The sequence below is a fragment of the Aquarana catesbeiana genome, linkage group LG03 (genome assembly GCF_042186555.1).
Source record: "Aquarana catesbeiana isolate 2022-GZ linkage group LG03, ASM4218655v1, whole genome shotgun sequence".
NCBI classification, from domain to species: domain Eukaryota; kingdom Metazoa; phylum Chordata; class Amphibia; order Anura; family Ranidae; genus Aquarana; species Aquarana catesbeiana.
This window is the reverse complement of record NC_133326.1, coordinates 316113086-316132477: the sequence shown is the minus strand read 5'-3', so window position 1 is coordinate 316132477 and position 19392 is coordinate 316113086. Positions and strand designations below refer to the sequence as shown.

At 44.2% G+C, this 19392-nt stretch overlaps 1 protein-coding gene across 4 annotated transcripts in view; it reads left to right on the top strand.

Moving 5' to 3' along the window:
• DRAM1 (DNA damage regulated autophagy modulator 1) overlaps positions 1–19392 on the top strand; it is a 107575-nt gene that overhangs the window by 70689 nt on the left and 17494 nt on the right. For all 4 annotated transcript variants that reach the window (XM_073620324.1, XM_073620326.1, XM_073620323.1 and 1 more), the window contains exons 3-5: positions 4213–4355; positions 7031–7208; positions 17895–17953. In XM_073620324.1, coding sequence (XP_073476425.1) covers positions 4213–4355; positions 7031–7208; positions 17895–17953 — 380 coding nt within the window. The remainder of the gene's footprint in view (positions 1–4212; positions 4356–7030; positions 7209–17894; positions 17954–19392) is intronic.

Here is a 19392-nt window from a genome sequence, read left to right as displayed (position 1 = left end):
CATACCTCCCAACCATCTCTGATTCGCCGGGACCATCTCAGGATTTGATCCATGTCCCGGAGTCCCGGCGAATCAGGGCTGAGTCCCACAACACCCGTGGCTTGTGCGGGGTGTCTTGGGTCCCACATGCTGCAAGTACTTTGTATGGCAGCCTGCTTTCTCTGACACACATACACACTCAGTTCAGAAGCAGAGTGCACTGAACCTGCCCCCTCCTCCTCCTCCTGCTGTGAAGTTTTCCTGTACACAGAGGAGGAGGCAGAGAGCAGGCACACCACTCTGCCGGAACAGCGCTGAGTGTCCAAGGGGTTCGCTGTTCTTGGACATGGGTGCCTTTCAAGTGCAAACTGACAACAGCTTTCTGAGCACTCTATACAACTGAGGATCCAATCAGTCCACCACAGAGTGTACCTCCACTCATCACAGCATTGCCAGAGCCTATGGAACCTGATATGCACCTGATACTCGGAGATCAATGAGCCTTAAAGTGGTTGTTAACCCAATTGCCCCCAATAATCAGGCACACAGTACATGGTTCCCTAAGCATTGCAGCATCTTCTTCTTATTGAAGAGTGTAAATGCCTTTTATTAGCATTTTTTAGCTCTCTCAATTGTCCTATTTCATCTCCATATCTGAGCCAAGGGAGCTGAGTAGGAGGGAATCTCTTATCTTCTTCCCTTTGGCCGTCAATGCAGTGTGTATGAGAGGAGAGGGGAGAGGGGAGGAGAGGAGAGGAGAAGGGCGGAAAGGGGCGTGGCTGGGAGTGTAGGAGATTGTCCTTTCTCACTCTAGACTAAATGTTGACAGGCAGAGGGAAGGGAAGGAGGGGGGAGCTGAAAACAGGCAGAGCGGAGACCTGCGGATGACGCAGACACGCATTTAGACAACGGTATCTTGGCTTAGCAGCCATGATAATCGTGGTCTGTTCTCAGGGGGAAGACAGGAGCTGGCAGGATCAAACAGGTATTATAAGAGATACAGAGAAGTAAGGCAAAAAGCAAAAGCACCAAGCTGCAGCTTTCACATTAAACGGACAGGAGCACCATATTTTTTTTTTGGGGTTAACAAACGCTTTAATGCTGCACTTATGACCCACAAGTTGCCAACAGTCAGACACTACCTTCCCAATACCTCCTAAGCCACTTTTCCTTCCTACACATCTGTCTCAGTATAAAAAGCATTGCTCTCTGGCAAGGTGACCCAACATAGACACTCACACTGGCAGAGGACTGCTCATGTGCGGTACACCCCAGTGTGCATACTTGACATTTGACACTTGTACCAACTTCCCCATATTACCTGCTTTAGCTACTTTGTGTCCTGAAGTTCCCTTTAACTGGGCTCCAGCAGTGACTATCACCTAAAGAGGACACCCCAGTAGCTTGGGAAATGAGTCTCCATGTCTCTAAGGTCAAGGGGGTTGCCAATGGAATGCTGATTGTCTGAAAACAAGAATGCAGAACAGATGGGGTAACTCAGAACACTTTTCTAATGCCGTGTACACACGACCGGACTTTTCGACAGCAAAGGTCCGATGGAATGAATGCACCGGACAATTCGATCATGTGTGGGTTTCATCGGACCTTTGCTGTAGAAAAATCAGACGGACTTTATAAATAGAACATGTTTCAAATCTTTTCGGTCGAAAAATCCGTTTGTCTGTATGCTAGTCCAACAGACCAAAACGACGCAAGGGCAGCTATTGGCTACTGGCTATGAACTTCCTTATTCTAGTCCGATCGTACATCATCATGTTCGAATCAGTCGGACTTTGGTGTGATTGTGTGTAGGCAAGTCCGTTGCGTCGGAACTCCATCGAAAGTCCGTCAAAAAGTCCTTCGGAGTTCAGTCCATCGAAAGTCCGCTCGTGCGTACACGGCATAACACCACTTTTATATGTAATTGTACTTGGATATTTACAGTATATTTATGTATGGATGGCAAGCCTACAAAGTTCACTTGGAGTGATTTGGGGGTGGGGGAGAGAATATGTTAAAGGAGACAATTTAGGATTGAAGAGGACTTGTGTAACAAGGGGGGTTGGATATGAAATCGATTCCCCTTTACCCCCCCAGCACAAATCTTCTCCCCTCCCAAAGCACCCCCTACCATATATTCTCTCTCCCTCAAGTCAAAGAGATGCTGGCTGCCACAAAGGGGACGGCCCCAGGCACCCCACAAGAGATGCAGTGCAATTGCCCAAACTAGTGCCCCCCTGCCAAGTTAGTTGAGCCAAGTGTGGACTCCAGGGCACAGGGCTGGTTTACACCATGAATTTACACAGGATCGTGCTGTGCATTCTGTGCAATTCACATGTGACCTGGGTGCAGTACGATTTTAGCCCATTCATTTGAATGGGCTGAAAGCATGCCAGACCGCACCAAAAGTAGTGCATGCACTGCTTTAAATACCGCACGGCAACTGGATTGCATGATATAACTTTACCATGTGAGCAAACTCACTGCATTTGCGACCAGTGTTTGGGGTGTCGTTAAGTTAACATTAACATCTGCTGCAAATCCCAACTGCAGTGTGTTTTTAACACGGTGCAGGAAACGAGCATGGAAATGCAGATGGAGGGGGGATTTGGGGGGTGGAAGAAGATTTGTGCTAGAAGAGGGAAAATAATTTATGCTGGGAGGATAAGGATCTGTGCTAGAAGAGGGATGGGGGGGGGATTTGTGCTTACAGCGTGAGAGAATTTTTGCTGGGAAAAGAAATTTGGGGGGATTTGTTGTGCTGGGAGTGGAGAATGGGGGGAAAAAGGATTTGTGCTGTGAGGGACATGGGGATAAGTGCTAGGACAGGGAAGAAGGGGTAATTGTACTGGGACTGGGGATTTGGGGAGGGTGGAGGAGGACTTGTGCTGAGAAAGGGGGAAGAAGATTTGCGTGGGATTTGTTCTGGGAGGGGGAAAGAAGATTTACTGGGGGGGGGGGTCAGTATGCAAATTAGTGCTGGCTTTGTTTTTGGAGAGGAGGGAGTGGGATTTTTTTCTGAAAGGGTAAAGTGGGGGAGAGTATTGCTTGTGGGGCGAATTTCGCATGCTCCTGACCCCTACACTGTGCATTACATGCCTCTGAGTCCTACACTCTTTTTGTTTTGTACTCCTGACTCTTACTATGCATTACACACTCCTGTCCCTTGTCCCCTTGATTAGCAGTAGCGAGAGCCCTAGGAAGGGTCAAGGTACAGGAACTGCTTTGTCTTCAACAGAACTTCTAAAAGGTGGAGATGTTAAGCTGCTGGGAATTCCTAGGTAGCGGCCCTCTGACTTACCTGAGTAGGCAGCTACTGAGCACAGGTAAAAGTTACTTACAGCACTGGATTCACAAGGCTGTAGGTAACACAGTCCCAAATGATAGAAGTGCATGGATGCACACAGAGGCACAAAGGAGAAACACAGGTAGGAGTGCTCAGGTGCTGGTGTTGAGAGGCTGGCAGGAGCTCACAGGGAAACCTGTGCTGAGGAGCAGAAGACTGACAAGCATGCAGAGGGAGATGCGGTAGTGAAAGAAGACTGGATGCTGGAAGGAGAGCAAGGGGTCCCAGAAGCAGGATACAGGCTGCAGAACCCAAAGATCATAGGAGTAGGCTCGGGATCACAGGCACAATGTATAGTTCAGGGTTCACGTGGATTGCACAGCTGGGTGAAAGCTAGAATACATTGGGAGCACAAGGCTGAAAGCAGATTTGGATACACTGGGAACACAAAGCTGGAAGCAGGCTGGGATACACTGGAAACCCAAGACTGGAATTGGCTGGAATGAAACTGATGACACTGGGGAAAGCGAGGGATCACTGGAGGCACACTGGATACAGGCTGGATGGACACTGGCAACACTAGAGGTCAAAAAGACACTAGGAGGCACGGGGAAACACTTGAGAAATAATTTGTCTAGCTGCTAGCTTTCTGGCGTGTTGCTTGAACACTGAGCATCCCATATGCTAGCTCTTTAAGCACCCTCTCTGTGACTGGCTGCTGTGTCAGCGGAAGCAGGAAGCCAGCATCTTCATACAGTGGTAAAGACATGACACTGGAGTATAGAACAGGTGAATGTGACCGCTATTCTCTAATGAGTACTAGATGTTTCTTAACACATGGTCAATTTTATTTGATCATACAGTATATTTTGCATGTTTTATAACTTTGCTAAAAATGATTTTCTTTGTAATGGATTTTGAATTGTTATTGTGTTTTCTTTCATCAGGTGCAGCAACAATGTATGTACGATATAAGATAGTCCTGGAACAAAATAATAGATCTGCATTTCTGTGTAGATATTTCAACTCCGTGTCTTTGGCAATTGGAATAATTGGCTGCATTGGAATGGGCATTGTGGCTTCTTTTCAGGTAAGTTTCATAGAAATTAGGTACAGAACCACAAGTTTTGACTACTTTAGGAATATTTAACAGGATACGTGTGTAATATATTTCTCTTAGATAGTTTATGTCATCTATACTAACTAAAACCTTGGGGAAAAGACATTTGAAGATGTAATTGTTACCAATCAGTAAAACACTGACAGCATGGTATATTATTTGTAATTAAGATTTGTAGAATGATGTTCTACCAGGACCATTGAAAACAATAAGGGACCCTAAGCAAATATCTCATAGAGTGTGTGCACCCCTCTACCACCAACACACACTCACACACACACACACTTTCTTACATTTTATTGCATCAAAAAACTATTGCCATCCTTCCTTAATGAAACCAGCCCAGACTGAGTAGCAAGGGTTCCTAAGCATGCATGGCAGTGAGTTAGTTCAGGCATGTAGGATTAAGAAATGTTGCTAAAAGACTCCCTACTGTCTTACACCTTTGACCCCCATCCCAACCCCAAACCATTATACAAGAGTTAGAGCAAAACAATTATAATAATGAACTCTGACAGCTCTGACAACATCCACACAATGAAGAACAATGCTTAGGAGCAGGACACAAAAGAGGGAAAGACAATGTCTTCATGAAGGTGAAAGTTAGATACTGCCTTAGACAGAAAGGTAGGTCTTGATGTAAGACTACTTTTTCTATTTGAAGGATCAGGAATGTTTCCTTAGAGACAGCCACTAGTTCAGAGATATGTCTGAGAGACGTGATACCACTAAGAAGGCCACTTTGCAGGAAAGATTATTAAAAGAGTTTCCTGATAAGTTCAAAGGGTGGTTTCCACAGGACAGAGAGAACCAAAGTAAGATCCCAAGGAAGCACAGGTTGCTGTAAGGATGATGTAGTCCAAGAAAAAACTGGAATAAAGGTCTTTACAAGGAAGGAAGAAGCCAGAGGTTTTAAGACTACTTAGACCAAATTCTAGTTAAGCCCCATTAAAGCAAGACCAGAATGTAAGGCACAGAGAATTATCTGGAGTTAAAATGCCTGTATATAAGTGTATAGGTTTCCGGGTATGATAGTACATTTTTCAGAAAGTGAATTTTCTGACTTTGAGCAATGTGGGAATGAAAGAATCAGAGAAACCCTTTGTTGCTCAAGACCTGTTTTTTAACAGCTATGCCAATAAACTCAGTGACTGAGAAGCAGGATGGTACAAAGGGTCCTGAGACAGAAGGTCTGGCCTGTTTGGAAAAAGTCTGGGATTGTATTTGTGTGCCAGGTTCTCCTGGGTCAGTTTGGTGCAATGATAATCATCAGTTTCTATTCTTGCTCTATTATGCAATACGGGCAAGGCAGGATTCGCACTGGACGAAAGACGTTTATGAAGTGGGGCAGGGTACAGGGAATTATCAAAGCATCCGATACCAGTGTTAGAGAATCCTTGGTCCTGGCTACAAACAGGGGTAACTTGTTGTTATACCTGGAAGCCAGAATGTCCACATCTGGTGTTCCCCATTTCTTACATAGGAAACTGAAGATGTTGGAATCAAGGGCCTATACCCCTTGGTCCAGGTAGTGGCGGCTGAAGTTGCCTGCCTTCCAATTGTCAACTCCCAGGATGTGAACAGCAGGGTGGCATGGACAGTGTTAGGGAGCTTAGCTTTCTATGGGTGACAATTTTTCTTGAACTGTGAGGGATTAGAACACTCCTCCCCAGCCTGAGAGGCTGGCATCTGCTGTTATCACCCTCCATGGGTGTGGTAGAAATGACTTCCTGATTGTGAAGGCTGGAATGAAAACTCGCCAAGCTAAGGAGTTACTTTCTTGGCCGGAGAGGTGCATAGGGAGGTTGAAAAACAAAGCCTGCTTGTTTCAGGCAAACGTTGCCTTAAATGCAACTGGGTGAAGGGTACAGCCTAGAAAGACGCTACCAGGCAAACATCCCTGTTCATGAGTCTACCATAAGTATGTAATTGAACAGGTACGGCATGGCAGAACACTGCATAGAAGCCACTGCTCTCTAAAAAACACATTACTGCGCACCTTAAGTTTGCCAAAGAGCACCTTGCAAACCGCAACGCTACTTGGAAAATGTTTTGGGCACTGATGAAACAAAAGTTGAATTGTTTGGGAAGATATCCTGTCAGGGAGTCAGGATACCTTAAAGCAGAAGTTGCACTTTTGGGTGGAACCCTGCTATAAGCACAATGTGTTTGCCCACGGTTGTGACGAAGATCAGATCACATTTTATGGCAAATTACTACTGAAAACCAGTTTATTCCAAGGGGTTCATATATTTTTTCTTATCAATCTATTTGTTCCAGGTCAAGGATACAATGTGTAGTCAATGGAGGATCAGTATGACAGACTCTCAAACCAATCTGGCTATGGCAGCTTCCATAAGTCTCTCTTGACATATCCCATATAATCTTGCTTTATGTGTTGATGTTACAGTTATTCCCGCTTAATACTTAACATTCCTATGATTTGTTAATTTTCTAAAATTTAGAAGCAGCACCCTCTACCAGCCCTAAATGAGGATTTCACAGTATTTCTCACTTTTTCCCAAAATATTTCTAATATAATAATCACCTTATGTATTTTTTTACTGTACATTTAGATGACTACACTATAATATATTAGCACACTACAAACACCATATAACTATGTACATTTCAATTTCTTTCAGGAGACTTCTGTTACAAAAGTTCATGATGCAGGAGCCCTTGCAACATTTGGCTGTGGTGTCATCTACATTTTGCTTCAGTCTATTATCTCCTACAAGTCATGTCCAGAATGGAACAGAAGAGTAATATGCCATATACGAATGTCTATTTCTGTACTATCATGCCTTGCCGTATTTCCCAGTATCCTTTCCATTATATTGTAATATCAATCATCATATTATACACAATATAAAAATGACTTGAAGACAACATGTTTTCTATTAACCGGATTTGTTCTATAGCAATGTACTTGCTTGGATAGATAGTAAAATAACTTCATTAAAGTGGAACTTCACTCTCTCAATCGACATTAATTATTTTTAATCCTTAACCACTTAAGGACCATGCCTATTTTTCAAACTTGGTGTTTACAAGGTAAAATAATTTTTTTTGGCTAGAATATTACTTACAACCCCCAAACATTATATATATTCTTTTCAGGCACCCTAGAGAATAAAATGGTGGTTGTTGCAATACTTTATGTCCCACCGTATTTGCACAGAGGTCTTACAAGTGCAATTTTTTGGGAAAAAATACACTTTTTTGAATTAAAAAATAAGACAACAGTTAAGTTAGCCCAAATTTTTTTATAATATGAAAGATAATGTAACGCCGAGTAAATTGATAACCAACATGTCATGCTTCAAAATTGCTTGTAGAATGGCGACAAACTTTGACCTATAAAAATCTCCATAGGCGTAGTTTAAAAATTCCTACAGGTTACCAGTTTTGAGTTACAGAGTAGGTATTTTTCTAGAAGTATTGCTCTCACTCTAACGATCATGGCAATACCTTACATGTGTTGTTTGAACACTGTTTTCATATGCAGGCACAACTTACGTATGCGTTCGCTTCTGCGTGCAAGCTCGGCGGAAACGGGACGCTTTAAATTTTTAATTTTTTTCTTATTTATTTATTTTTGATTTTTGATTTTTACACTGTCCTTTATAAAGAAATTTTTTGGGTCACTTTTATTCCTATTACAAGGAATGTAAACATCCCTTGTAATAGAAAAAAAAGCATGACAGGACCTCTTAAATGTGCGATCTGGGGTCGAAAAGACCTTAAATCTCACATTTACACTTAAATGCAATAAAAATAAAAAATAAAATTTTCCCTTTAAGACCATTGGGCGGAAGTGACGTTTGACGTCGCTTCCATCATCCAGAGAGGGTGCTATCTTTCCCTCACTCAGCTCCATGTCTCAGAAGGGAGAGCACATGATTGGCTCTGCTGCTACGACAGCTCTGGTAAGCAGCAGAGACGATTGGAGCGCAACAGGGGGCCCTCTCCCGCCCCCGATAGAAGTGATTTTGCGGTGAATCCGCCGCGGAGACCAATTTTTTTTAGAAAGAGGACTGTCCGCCATTTAAGAATACACCGGGGTTATGGCAGCTATCTGCTGCCATAACCCCGGTATTCTACGTCAAAATACCGATGTATAACGACAGCGGGCGGTCCGCAAGTTGTTAAGCTGCTAGCATTAGTAAATAGATAGGAAAGTATATCATATTTACTAGCTTTACATTTTTTTATTTTACATTTCTTCAGTTGCTTTTTGCTTTCCAGGCCTAGGCACATGATGTAATACACCCCAGGAGTCTTCAGGAGGGGGTTTCTTACCTAAGCACACCCTTCTGCCTGCAAGCCTGAACTAAGGGCAGATGGATTTCCAGAAAGTAAATGCTTCAAAAATCGTCTGCCCTTACTCAAGATGGCCACGGCTGGAAATGCTAGGGGGTGTTTTTCACAGTGATTTCTAAGCAAAATAGAGCATGGAGACATGGATGGATGAGGGAGTTTGCTTTGAATATTAAAAATGAATTACCGTATATACTCAAGTATAAGCTGAGTTTTTCAGCCAATTTTTTAGGCTGAAACCCCCCCCCCCCCCCTCGGCTTATACTCGAGTGAGCCATACCTTTCATAACAGTGTGTGTCTCCCGCTGTGTTATGCAGTCTGTTCAGCTGTCCATTGTAACAAAGCCCCGCCTCCTCCTGGTCTGTGATAGAGGAACACTGATACAATGCTGGGAAACTGAATCAGCATTCCGTCTATCACAGATGAGGAAGAGACGGGCTTTGTTACAATGGACGGCCGAACAGAATGCATAACACAGCAGTTTTAGTAATCAATACATATGGAATACAGATGGGCACAATTAGGCTACAAATGTTCTTAGTGAGACTGCAAATGGGCACAATTAGACTGCAAATGGTCACAATTATACTGCAAATGGGCACAGTGAGGCTGCAGATGGGCATTGTTTACCCAGTAGCTGCTGCATTTTCCCACCCTAGGCTTATACCCCGTTTTTGTGGTAAAATTAGGTGCCTCGGCTTATATTCGGGTCGGCCTATACTCAAGTATATATCTAGTAAGTAGCATTTGTGGTGCTCAAATGCAGTATAGTTTTGCTTTAAATACACTGTGTTTAATTTTTCTAGTTTACTCTAGCAATTGATTTGTTGTGTTTGTCAGTTATGGGTATAGTTTTATATATTCATATATATATATTCAGAGTTTGTGGCCTTGTTTGCCTCGTTCGTCATTTGCGTATTTTTTCCGAGAGCGTTATTCATTTCTCCTTGCTGCTGCCCTGTGATGCATCTGGCAGATGCGAACCAGCATTCCCGCATCATAACAGTTTACTATCTTCAGTGTTTCACTGAGTGTTCTTGTGTTTTTTGTTTTGTTCTTCATAAAGTCCTAAGATGCAGCCCAAACACCCTGCACTTTTTTTTACAATTTGCGGGTGCTCTAGGAACATAACCCCTGAAAATTTTTTGGGGGGGGGGTTGACTGTACACTATATTGTCAAAAGTATTGGGATGCCTGCCATTCATATGAACTTTAATGGCATCCCATTCTTAGTTGGTAGTGTTCAATATTGAGTTGGCCCACCCGTTGCAGCTATATTAGCTTCACATGGATAAGCGAGTTTGGGGTGGAGGAACTTGACTGGCCCACACAGTCCTGACCTCAGCCTGATAGAACACCTCTGAGAGCCAGGTCTTCTCGTCCAAAATCAGTGCCTGGCCTCACAAATGCGCTTCTGGAAGAATGGTCAAACATTCCCATATGCAAACCTTGTGGACAGCCTTCCCAAAATAGTTGAAGCTGTTATAGCTGCAAAGGGTGGGCCAACTCAATATTGAAAACTACAGACTAAGACCCCATACACACTATACAACTTTTGTTGTCTGATTTCCTTTAGATTTCCCAAAACCAATGTAGTGCAAGGGCCTGCCTGATTGCATACAAATTGAAACTCTTAAGGTTTGACCTCATATTATATGGTTTTGGTAAATCTGAAAGAAAAAATCTACAGAAAATTGTATAGTGTGTATCCAGAAAATTGTATAGTGTGTATCCAGCTTTAGACTGGGATGAGATCTTAGATATTAGAGATCTATTGCTCAAACATGCCATGGGTATATGTGAAATTACACCCCAAAATACATTCTGCTGCTTCTCCTGAGTACGCCCATGTGAGGGACTTTTTGGCAGTCTAGCCCCGTACAAGACCGCGAAAACCAAGCACAGCCTTCAGGCTTTCTAAGGGCGTATATTTTTTATTTCACTCCTTACTGTCTATCACAGTTTCGGAGGCGATTAAATGCCCAGATAGCACAAACCCCCCCCCCCCCCAATTGACCCCATTTTGGAAAGTAGACATCCCAAGCTATTTGCAAAGAGGCATGGTGAGTATTTTGCAGCTCTCATTTGCTTGGGAATTTTTTTTTTCAATTTTCAAAACTTTGTGACAAAAAGCGAGATCTGCAATAGCTTGGGGCTAGACACGGCTAGACTGCCAAAAAGTCCCACACATGTGGTATCACCATACTCAGGAGAAGCAGCAGAATGTATTTTGGGGTGTAATTTTACATATGCCCATGGCATGTTTGAGCAATATATCATTTAGTGACAACTTGTGTAAATTTCTTTTTTCTTTTGTCATTTTTCAGTCACTTTTGACAAAAAAATAAAATATGCAATGTGCTCAACATGCCTCTCAGCAAATTCTTTGGGGTGTCTACTTTCCAAAATTAGGTCATTTGGGGGGGGGGGGGGGGTTGTACTGCCTTGCCATTTTAGCATCTCAAGAAATTAGATAGGCAGTCATAAACTAAAAGCTAAAAAAAAATCGGATGTACCCTAATTGGTAGACGCTATAACTTTTGCGCAAACCAATAAATATAAGCTTATTGAATTTTTTTTTACCTGAGACATGTGGCTAAATGCTTTTTGGCCTAAATGTTTGACTAAAATTGAGTTTATTGTATTTTTTTATAGCAAAAAGTAGAAAATATAATTTTTTTCAGTATTTCGGTCTTTTTTCGTTTATATCGCAAAAAATAAAAACCACAGAGGTGATCACATACCACCAAAGAAAGCTCTATTTGTGGGGAAAAAAGACGCAAATTTAGCTTGGGTGCGGCATTGCATGATTGCGCAATTACCAGTTAAAGCAGCGCAGTGCCAAATTGTAAAAAGTGCTCTGGTCAGGAAGGGGGTAAGACCGTCCGGGGCTGAAGTGGTTAAAGCAATTTGGTTTTGACTTTTGAATAAGGACATGCTATCACAGATAACACCTATGCACATTAGGGGTATATTTATCAATAGGGTATGAAGTTAGCATAATTATAGTCTTAGCCAACCATTTAGCTGCTATGCAGCTTACTTATGACCTCTGAAAGCAATATACCACATTTGGTACAGTTTTTATAATGGCTTAAAGATGCATTAGTGAGATTGACATTATGATACAGCAGACCAAGTGGCTACATACTAAGGTATTGGTCTCAGCAGGTGTAGTTGTACCCAGTGGCACAGTTTGATGGCTCTAGTCCCCAGTGAAGGAAAGGAGTCAGAACCCCATACACAGTGCTTTATGTTTAATATTCTGATCCCCAGTAAATTCCCATGAAACTGATATGGCCACTTCATTACTCCTTTTACATAAAATACCAATCCTCATAACAACCTAAAGCTTCTTTGTATTGCACAGCATAATCCCTCTTCTCTAGAAAAGGTGATTTAGCTGCATACTTGCTTAAGATAGTTGGATATAGCTAAGTAGGCCCCACAGTTTCAAGGTAATAGGGGCCCAATTACAATTACAACATCTGCTACCCCTGTTACTATGCCACTGGATATACCCTTAACATTTGTATGGCATTTTCAGCTAATTCAAAAACATGAATAGTTATGGGTAACATCGTATGTCTATTTCTGAGAATCCAAATTTTGCCTGAGCTCCTTCACAGTTTAAAGTGAACTTACTGTATGATGATAGAAATATGGGAGATGTTATGAATAACTTGTTTTTAAGAAGCAATTACCAGGGCTGTGATTCGAAACCTGGATTTCCTGACAGACTCCATGGCAGCCTACGTGTGGGTTAACCCCGCCTCCTCTCCAATGCTATAGGACCCCCTACCCTATAAGATTGAGCTCACCTGTACAGACTGTGTTCCTGTTTTGTCCTCCTCCATGGACCTACATCACGATTGTTCCTGTTGGCGTCCGGTCGGATTGTTCCAGAATCTAGCATACCATTGTACGGTGTGGTTCAGGGCCCAGCTATGAGCGGGCGAGTAGCTTTCATGGCACTAAGATACCTCACTCGTGGAGGGTGGATGCCTCATTATGCCTGAAGGTGGATGCATCATCGGCTGGCAAGGTCTGCAAATTTCTTACTTCTTCCATGGCAGTCGTTTCTTTGTCTATACTATTATGTTGTTTGTCTCCCGGTTCTCCGCAGTACTCCCCGGTACCTCTGTGTCCCCTCATGGCATTCAGAATGCTTCTGCGTTCCAGGCCGCTGCGGTGCTTCCGGGTAGCGGCCGCCGAGGTCGTTCTGCGCATGCGCTGGGCCTTCGTGAAAACGAGGCTTGGCTTGCGCGTGCGCGGAGTGGCGAATCTTCCGGCGGCCGCACAGGCGCCGTACGGCTGTCTCCCACGGCGCAGGCGCGTGGTGGAGGAGCAGTGACGTCACTCAGGCGGGGGATTTGATTGTCTGTCATCTCCTGTCAAGAACAGGATTTCCCTCAGTGAGCGGCAACTTCCCCCAGCCTGGTCGGTGTTGGTTAAAGGGATTGAGATTGCGTTTTGTCCCCCCCCATTCTTTTTTCAGCCCTTTTCAGATCAGATGACAGAGACCTTGCCAGGCCACAACATTTACAAGAGGAGATGTCAACATTCCTCCTCCAACTAGAGGAGATGTTGCCATTCCTCCTACAACTAGAGGAGATGTTGCCATTCCTCCTGCAACAAGAAGAGATGTTGCCATTCCTCCTCCATCCAGAGGAGATGTTGCCATTCCTCCTCCATCCAGAGGAGATGTTGCCATTCCTCCTTCATCCAGAGGAGATGTTGCCATTCCTCCTCCATCCAGAGGAGATGTTGCCATTCCTCCTCCATCCAGAGGAGATGTTGCCATTCCTCCTCCATCCAGAGGAGATGTTGCCATTCCTCCTCCATCCAGAGGAGATGTTGCCATTCCTCCTCCATCTAGAGGAGATGTTGCCATTCCTCCTCCATCTAGAGGAAATGTTGCCATTCCTCCTCCAGTCACCGTACCCACCGCCCTATCAGCCGCTCGGATGGCAGAGCCTGCTGGAGATGTGGGACATGAGTCTCGGAAGGCAAGTCTATATGTGACCACTGTTATGCCTGGGCGGTTGGGGATAAGAGACGGAAAACAAGATTATGGAGTCTCTTGTGAAAGGGGTGAGGAAGCAATCCCTAGGAGATGGGATACATCCCTCACATGGAGGGAGTTGTCCATCCCACTCGGCTCCTTGGCTGGCATAGCCAAAAGGTTTCGGGTCCTTCCCAGCCCTACGCTGCTTCTCCGGATTCTTCTGACATCAAGTTGGAAGGGGATGAATGTGTCGGAAGCTCTGATGTCTCTCTGGTTCCTCCACGAGTCAAAGCGATTAAGGAAGCCCTTAAGTGAGTAGACCCTTCCTCCCCCCTAAGCATAGTAGTTCTTTAAGCACCTCTTTCTGCTCCTCACGGACTGAAGGATGAGGAATGCAACTAAGTGGACAAGAAAACTTCCACATCAAACAATACCTCCAGAGTGTATCCCTTCAAGACAGAAGAAGTGAAGTGGCTGGGAAACACTCCCCTTATAAATGCAGCGTTGTTGCGTCTGACATTACAGGTTGTTCGACCTTAGAAGATGCCATGTCCTGCAGGACAGGCTTGAGAGAAGTCAGATCAAGATCTCAAGGAAGCTTACAGGTTTGCCGGTATGGCTTGTAACCCTGCCCTAGCAGCTATGTCCAAAGGTTATGGAAGCCTGGACAGAGATTGCAGTCTTCGTACTCAGGGGAGCTTCGGAAGAGTTCTCCAGAAGTTCAGCAGTTAAGGAGCTGAAGCTGGCGTCAATCTGCTTCACCTGTTGGCCTGGACTAAATGATCCTCGGTCATGGTTCAACGGGCCTTATAGATACGCCTTCCCCAGATTAAGCATCTGCTCGGTTGGAAGAGTCCCCAGTACGGGAGGTGTTGAACGCTCGTGAGAAGCTTGTGTTTTAAGGCCTAGCTGGGTCTTCCCAAAGAACTGGAGTAGAGTGCAAGCATCCTTCCATAAAACCCGCTAAGAGTAAGGCGTCTGATGGTCGGGAACCAGCCAAATCTTTTGGGTTACGCCCGTCCAGGCAGTTCGGGCGGGGAGGCTCGTCTGCTCCTCTTCCGGCACGTCTGGGTGGCCTCCATCATTGGTTACTGGGCTGTCAAGATGGTTTTATCGAGCCACACATGGTCCTTCACTAATACCCCTTTCCCCAGATTTATTCCACTCTGCTAACTCAGTTGGAAGAGCAGGAGCAGGCGTTACTGTACACGCCCCGAGAGACGAAGAATTCCAGGGGGTATACTTTCCCCTCTTCTGAACACAAAAGTAACAGTTTTTGTGTCTAGTAATAGATCTATCTTACCTATACAAGTATATAAAATTTGTAGATACGTTGGAAGGCTCTGTCGACCTTCTATACGGCCAGGACATTGGCTAATCCCAATCGACTTAAAATATGTTTACCTCTAGTTCCAAATTGGGCGAGACCATCTACAGTTCTTCTTCTTCCTTATCGGGCTGATGACCTCACACGTGTCTTCTCATTAAAAAAAAAAAAAAAAGAAAAAAAAGATTTTCTCCGGCCATAGTGGCCCTCATTTAAACGAGAGGGGTACATCTTTATCACTATTTCGATGACCTCGTCTTGCTATCCTAACACAAAGACCAGTTGCTGGTTCTCAGGGAACTGATTATCTCCACCCTGACCAGCTTCAGGTGGCTCCTAAAAAAAAAACAAAAAAAAAAACTACCGCCTCAACGGTCTACACGACCCCTATGGTCAAGTGGTCCCTGCAGAGGTTATACCCGCTCCAGTCAGGTTTTCTGAAGCGAGGGAGATCAAGGGGCAACAGTCAACCTATTTACATATCAATGACGTGGAGCAGCCTCTTCTGGTGTCTTCAGCGCAAAATCTGCTCAATTGCCACTTCGTTGCCCCATCTCATGGTCAAAGTCGCGACTGATGCCAGCGGTACCGGTTGGGGAGCCCTCTGCAGTTAGGATCTGGCTTAAGGCAAGTTGGGTACGCGTCTTCTCAACCCGGGCTAGAATGTCCTGGATCTTCGGACAGCCTAGTGTGCCCTTCAGTTCTTCTCCCATCTCCGGAAGGGAGAGTCAGTATTATAAAGAATGAACGACACAATAGCGATCTTCTATGTGGAGAGTCATAGGGGCACTCGAAGCTCCACACTATGCCGGAAGATCGAGCCCATCATATCTTGGGCCCAGAAGAGCCTGAACGGCATTTCAATGGCCTATATTCCCCGAATCAAGATCGTCTGATTGGATTCCTGCGCACAGACACTAAAGAATTGTCTTCTCGTGTGCAGACATTCAAGTGAATTCTGTTCCTAGGAGTCAATCCCGAAGTGGATCTTTTTCTTTTTTCTTCACAGGCAACCTCAAGCTGGTGAGGTGTTACAACCCAGGGCCATTACAGCTAGGCCTTTGGAGTGGTTGCCCTGACAGATCGTTTGAGCTTCAAGAGGGCATACGCCTTTTCTATCACTCCCAATAATCCTCAGGTACTTACGAAGATTTCATGAGGAAGCAGTCAAAGTGGTGGCAGTAGCCCCTTACTGGCCAATCGGCCTTGACTCCCCCTCCTGAGCCAGCTCAGCTTCCGGGATCCGGTGCCTCTCCCTCTCAGGCTGGACCTTCTTTCTCAAGGGACAGTTCTGCACCCTTGTCCGGCTCAGATGCCCTCCAAGGGTGACTGCCACTCTCATGAACTCTACTGGGACGAGCATGAATTAGGTCGACAGCAGAATTCAGGGCAAGTCGGTTGAGTTCTCATTCTCTGAGCAGGTCATGTAGAAATCCAAAAGCTCAGGACATCTTCAGCTTTTTCGGCCTAGATTTATCTCTATCCATCAGCTCTCTTAGGGTCCAAGTCTCAGCCTTGTCGGCCTTCTCCAGAACTTCGCGGGCTGTTTACCCTTTAGTCCACCAGTCGTTACATGGGCAGCTAAAGCTTAGCCCTCAAAAAGGAGACCAAGATTTCCCAATTGAGACCTTCCCTTGTCATTGGCTCACTGTCTGAACTCAGTAATATGGGGTCCTCCCCGTTTTTTATTGGAGGCCTTTTTAACTAAAATCAATGTCATAGTAGCCATTACCTTGGCTAGAGGATCTCGGAGGTCATGTTCCTAGGTTACGAAGAAACTTTTTCTGTCCTTCTTCCCGGACCAGTTGGTCCTTATTCCCATGCTCAGCTCAAATCCAAGAATTACCGCAAGGTTCCATAGGATCCAGGAAATCGTCCTATCCTCTGGTCATAGACGAAATTCTGAAGGTATACCTACAAGCTACTTCCTTCCTTTTGAACATTCTGTCTACCTGTCCATCCTGCACTTCGGCAGTAACAAACTGAATCAAGCCTCGTCCAGAACTGTACAGTTCGTTCATCAGCCTTATAGAGATAGGATCCTGACTCTTCCGGAGGCGGTGACGGCATGTTCCACCAAGGGTATAGCGGCTTCATGGGCAGCAGCCCGGTACGTGTGTTCAGGCGTTATCTGCATGCTGCCTCAAGGGCCCCTATTAAAACCTTAGTGTCAGATTACTTTACTGAGCCTGCTTCGCTTTCTTCTGTGAGCTCTGGTTTATAAATCCTGTCAGTTGACGGGTCAAATTATATTTATTGCTGTTCAGCATACCCACCCGTGTGGAATTGCTAGTTATTTCCCACACGTAGGCTGCCATGGAGTCTGTCAGGAAAAAGGAAAATTTATTATCAAATACTTACCGTAATTTTCCTTTCCTGATGGACTCCATGGCAGACGGAGTTCCCACCCATCGGTCAAAGAGTAGGCTAGTTACGGAACACAGTCTGTACAGGCGAGCTCAATCTTATAGGGTAGGGGGTCCTATAGCATTGGAGAGGAGGCGGGGTTAACCCACACGTAGGCTGCCATGGAGTCCATCAGGAAAGGAAAATTACGGTAAGTATTTGATAATAAATTTTCCTTTTTCTAGTGAGTCACTAACCTAGAACAAACAAAAGAATTCTGAAAACTCTGATCCTGCATTTTTGATCAGTGTTAGGGATCTCTAGTAAATCCAAGATATAGATGGCAAGCCCTGAGCTTGCAGTTTTAGAACTAAGACAGAAATTGTTTCAATAATATTTCTATCTTGACAGATTTCCTTTCATTTCTATGGGTAGAAATGTTTCTGTGTATCTATAAGAAACACTCATTCTCCTGTATTGTTCCTTAGTGAATCCATCTAACAGTGATTGCATGTGCATCATTTGCAGGCATTGGGACATTTAAATGTGAATATGGAGTACAGGTGTGTATTTATATTTAGTAAGCATTAACATTGAAGTGTTTATTACCCCAGCATTTCATATTGCTGATTTATGTCTGCTGCACCATGTCCACCGTGTTAAAAAGTATTCTCTTTGTATTTCTTCTTTTGTGCGAAATACCTGGTGATCCTGTCAGTCCTCCTGCTTTCCTATTTTAAATATAGAAGCTCAACCATCCCAGCATGGTCCATTTTCTGGCTGTGCTGGGAGAACAGCCTCCCTGCCTGTCCTCCAAAGGGCAAGATCACTGCTGACACCCCCCCTTGCACAGCTCTTCACAGGGAAGACCAATGTATTGCTCTCTTTCTGCCTCCTACTGACACCCCTCGCCACCTGCAGTCTCTGCCCCAACTTCTCTAAGTCCCTTATGCTGCTGAGAACAGAGAGGTTATGTCATCACATATAAGAAATGAAAAAAAAGTGTTTATAATTATTTATATACTGTGTGTGTGTGTGTGTGTGTATATATCTATCTATATATATAGATAGATATATCTATCTATATATATATATAGATAGATATATATACAAATGTTTTGCCTTGCATTTGTATTTTAAACTGAAAGGGTTATTTTACAAGATGAGGGTTCACATACTGTATACTTTAAGTATAACTAAAGGTAACATATTTTATATATGCGGATTGATTGGAGTGGGATTAGAACACTAGTCAGGTTGTTATTGCAGTCTGTACTCCGGTAGACAATGGGACACAGATGGCAAAAAAAGGACAGGGGTTAAACCCTCCCCTACTCTATCTAAAATGGTTGCCTTTAGTTATACTTTAAAGCTTTTTCATTAAGAAGGATTTAAAGTTGATATAACGGTAGTTATATTGCCTCTGTTATCCTAAACTAGTAATTCAGCATTCCAATTCTTCAGGCAAAATTCCCAGCTCATAAAATCTGCTACTAACTGAATTATTCTGTCTAACAGTTTGCATTAAAAACAGGGATTTAGTTAGCACACATATGCAAATACATGCCGCTCCAAGGTACCCCCAATTTCTCTACAGTCCTAACTCTTGTAAATTTATGAGAGCCTCCACAGTGGAAGCACATGCATTCTAATGGATAGATAGAGGGCAGGTGAGCCTGGATGTAGCCCATTCTTCCTTAACCACTTCCGGACATATACTGCGGCAGGGTGGCCCGACTGCGCGAACCGACGTACCTGTACATCGGTCCATGCATTAGATACAGCGGGCGCACACCCGCCGCATGCTGCGGGAGTCTGCTGGCCACCCGGAATCATGGTAAACATAGACAGAACAGGGATCTCCTCACCTGGTTGCCGCCACACACACACTTGACACCATCTGAACCAAATAGGTTTATCTGGTTCCAGGAAACTATGTCCTTAGTCTGATTGTCTTCAGCAAACTGTGGGTTTTCTTGTGCATTCTTGTGCTTTAGAAGAG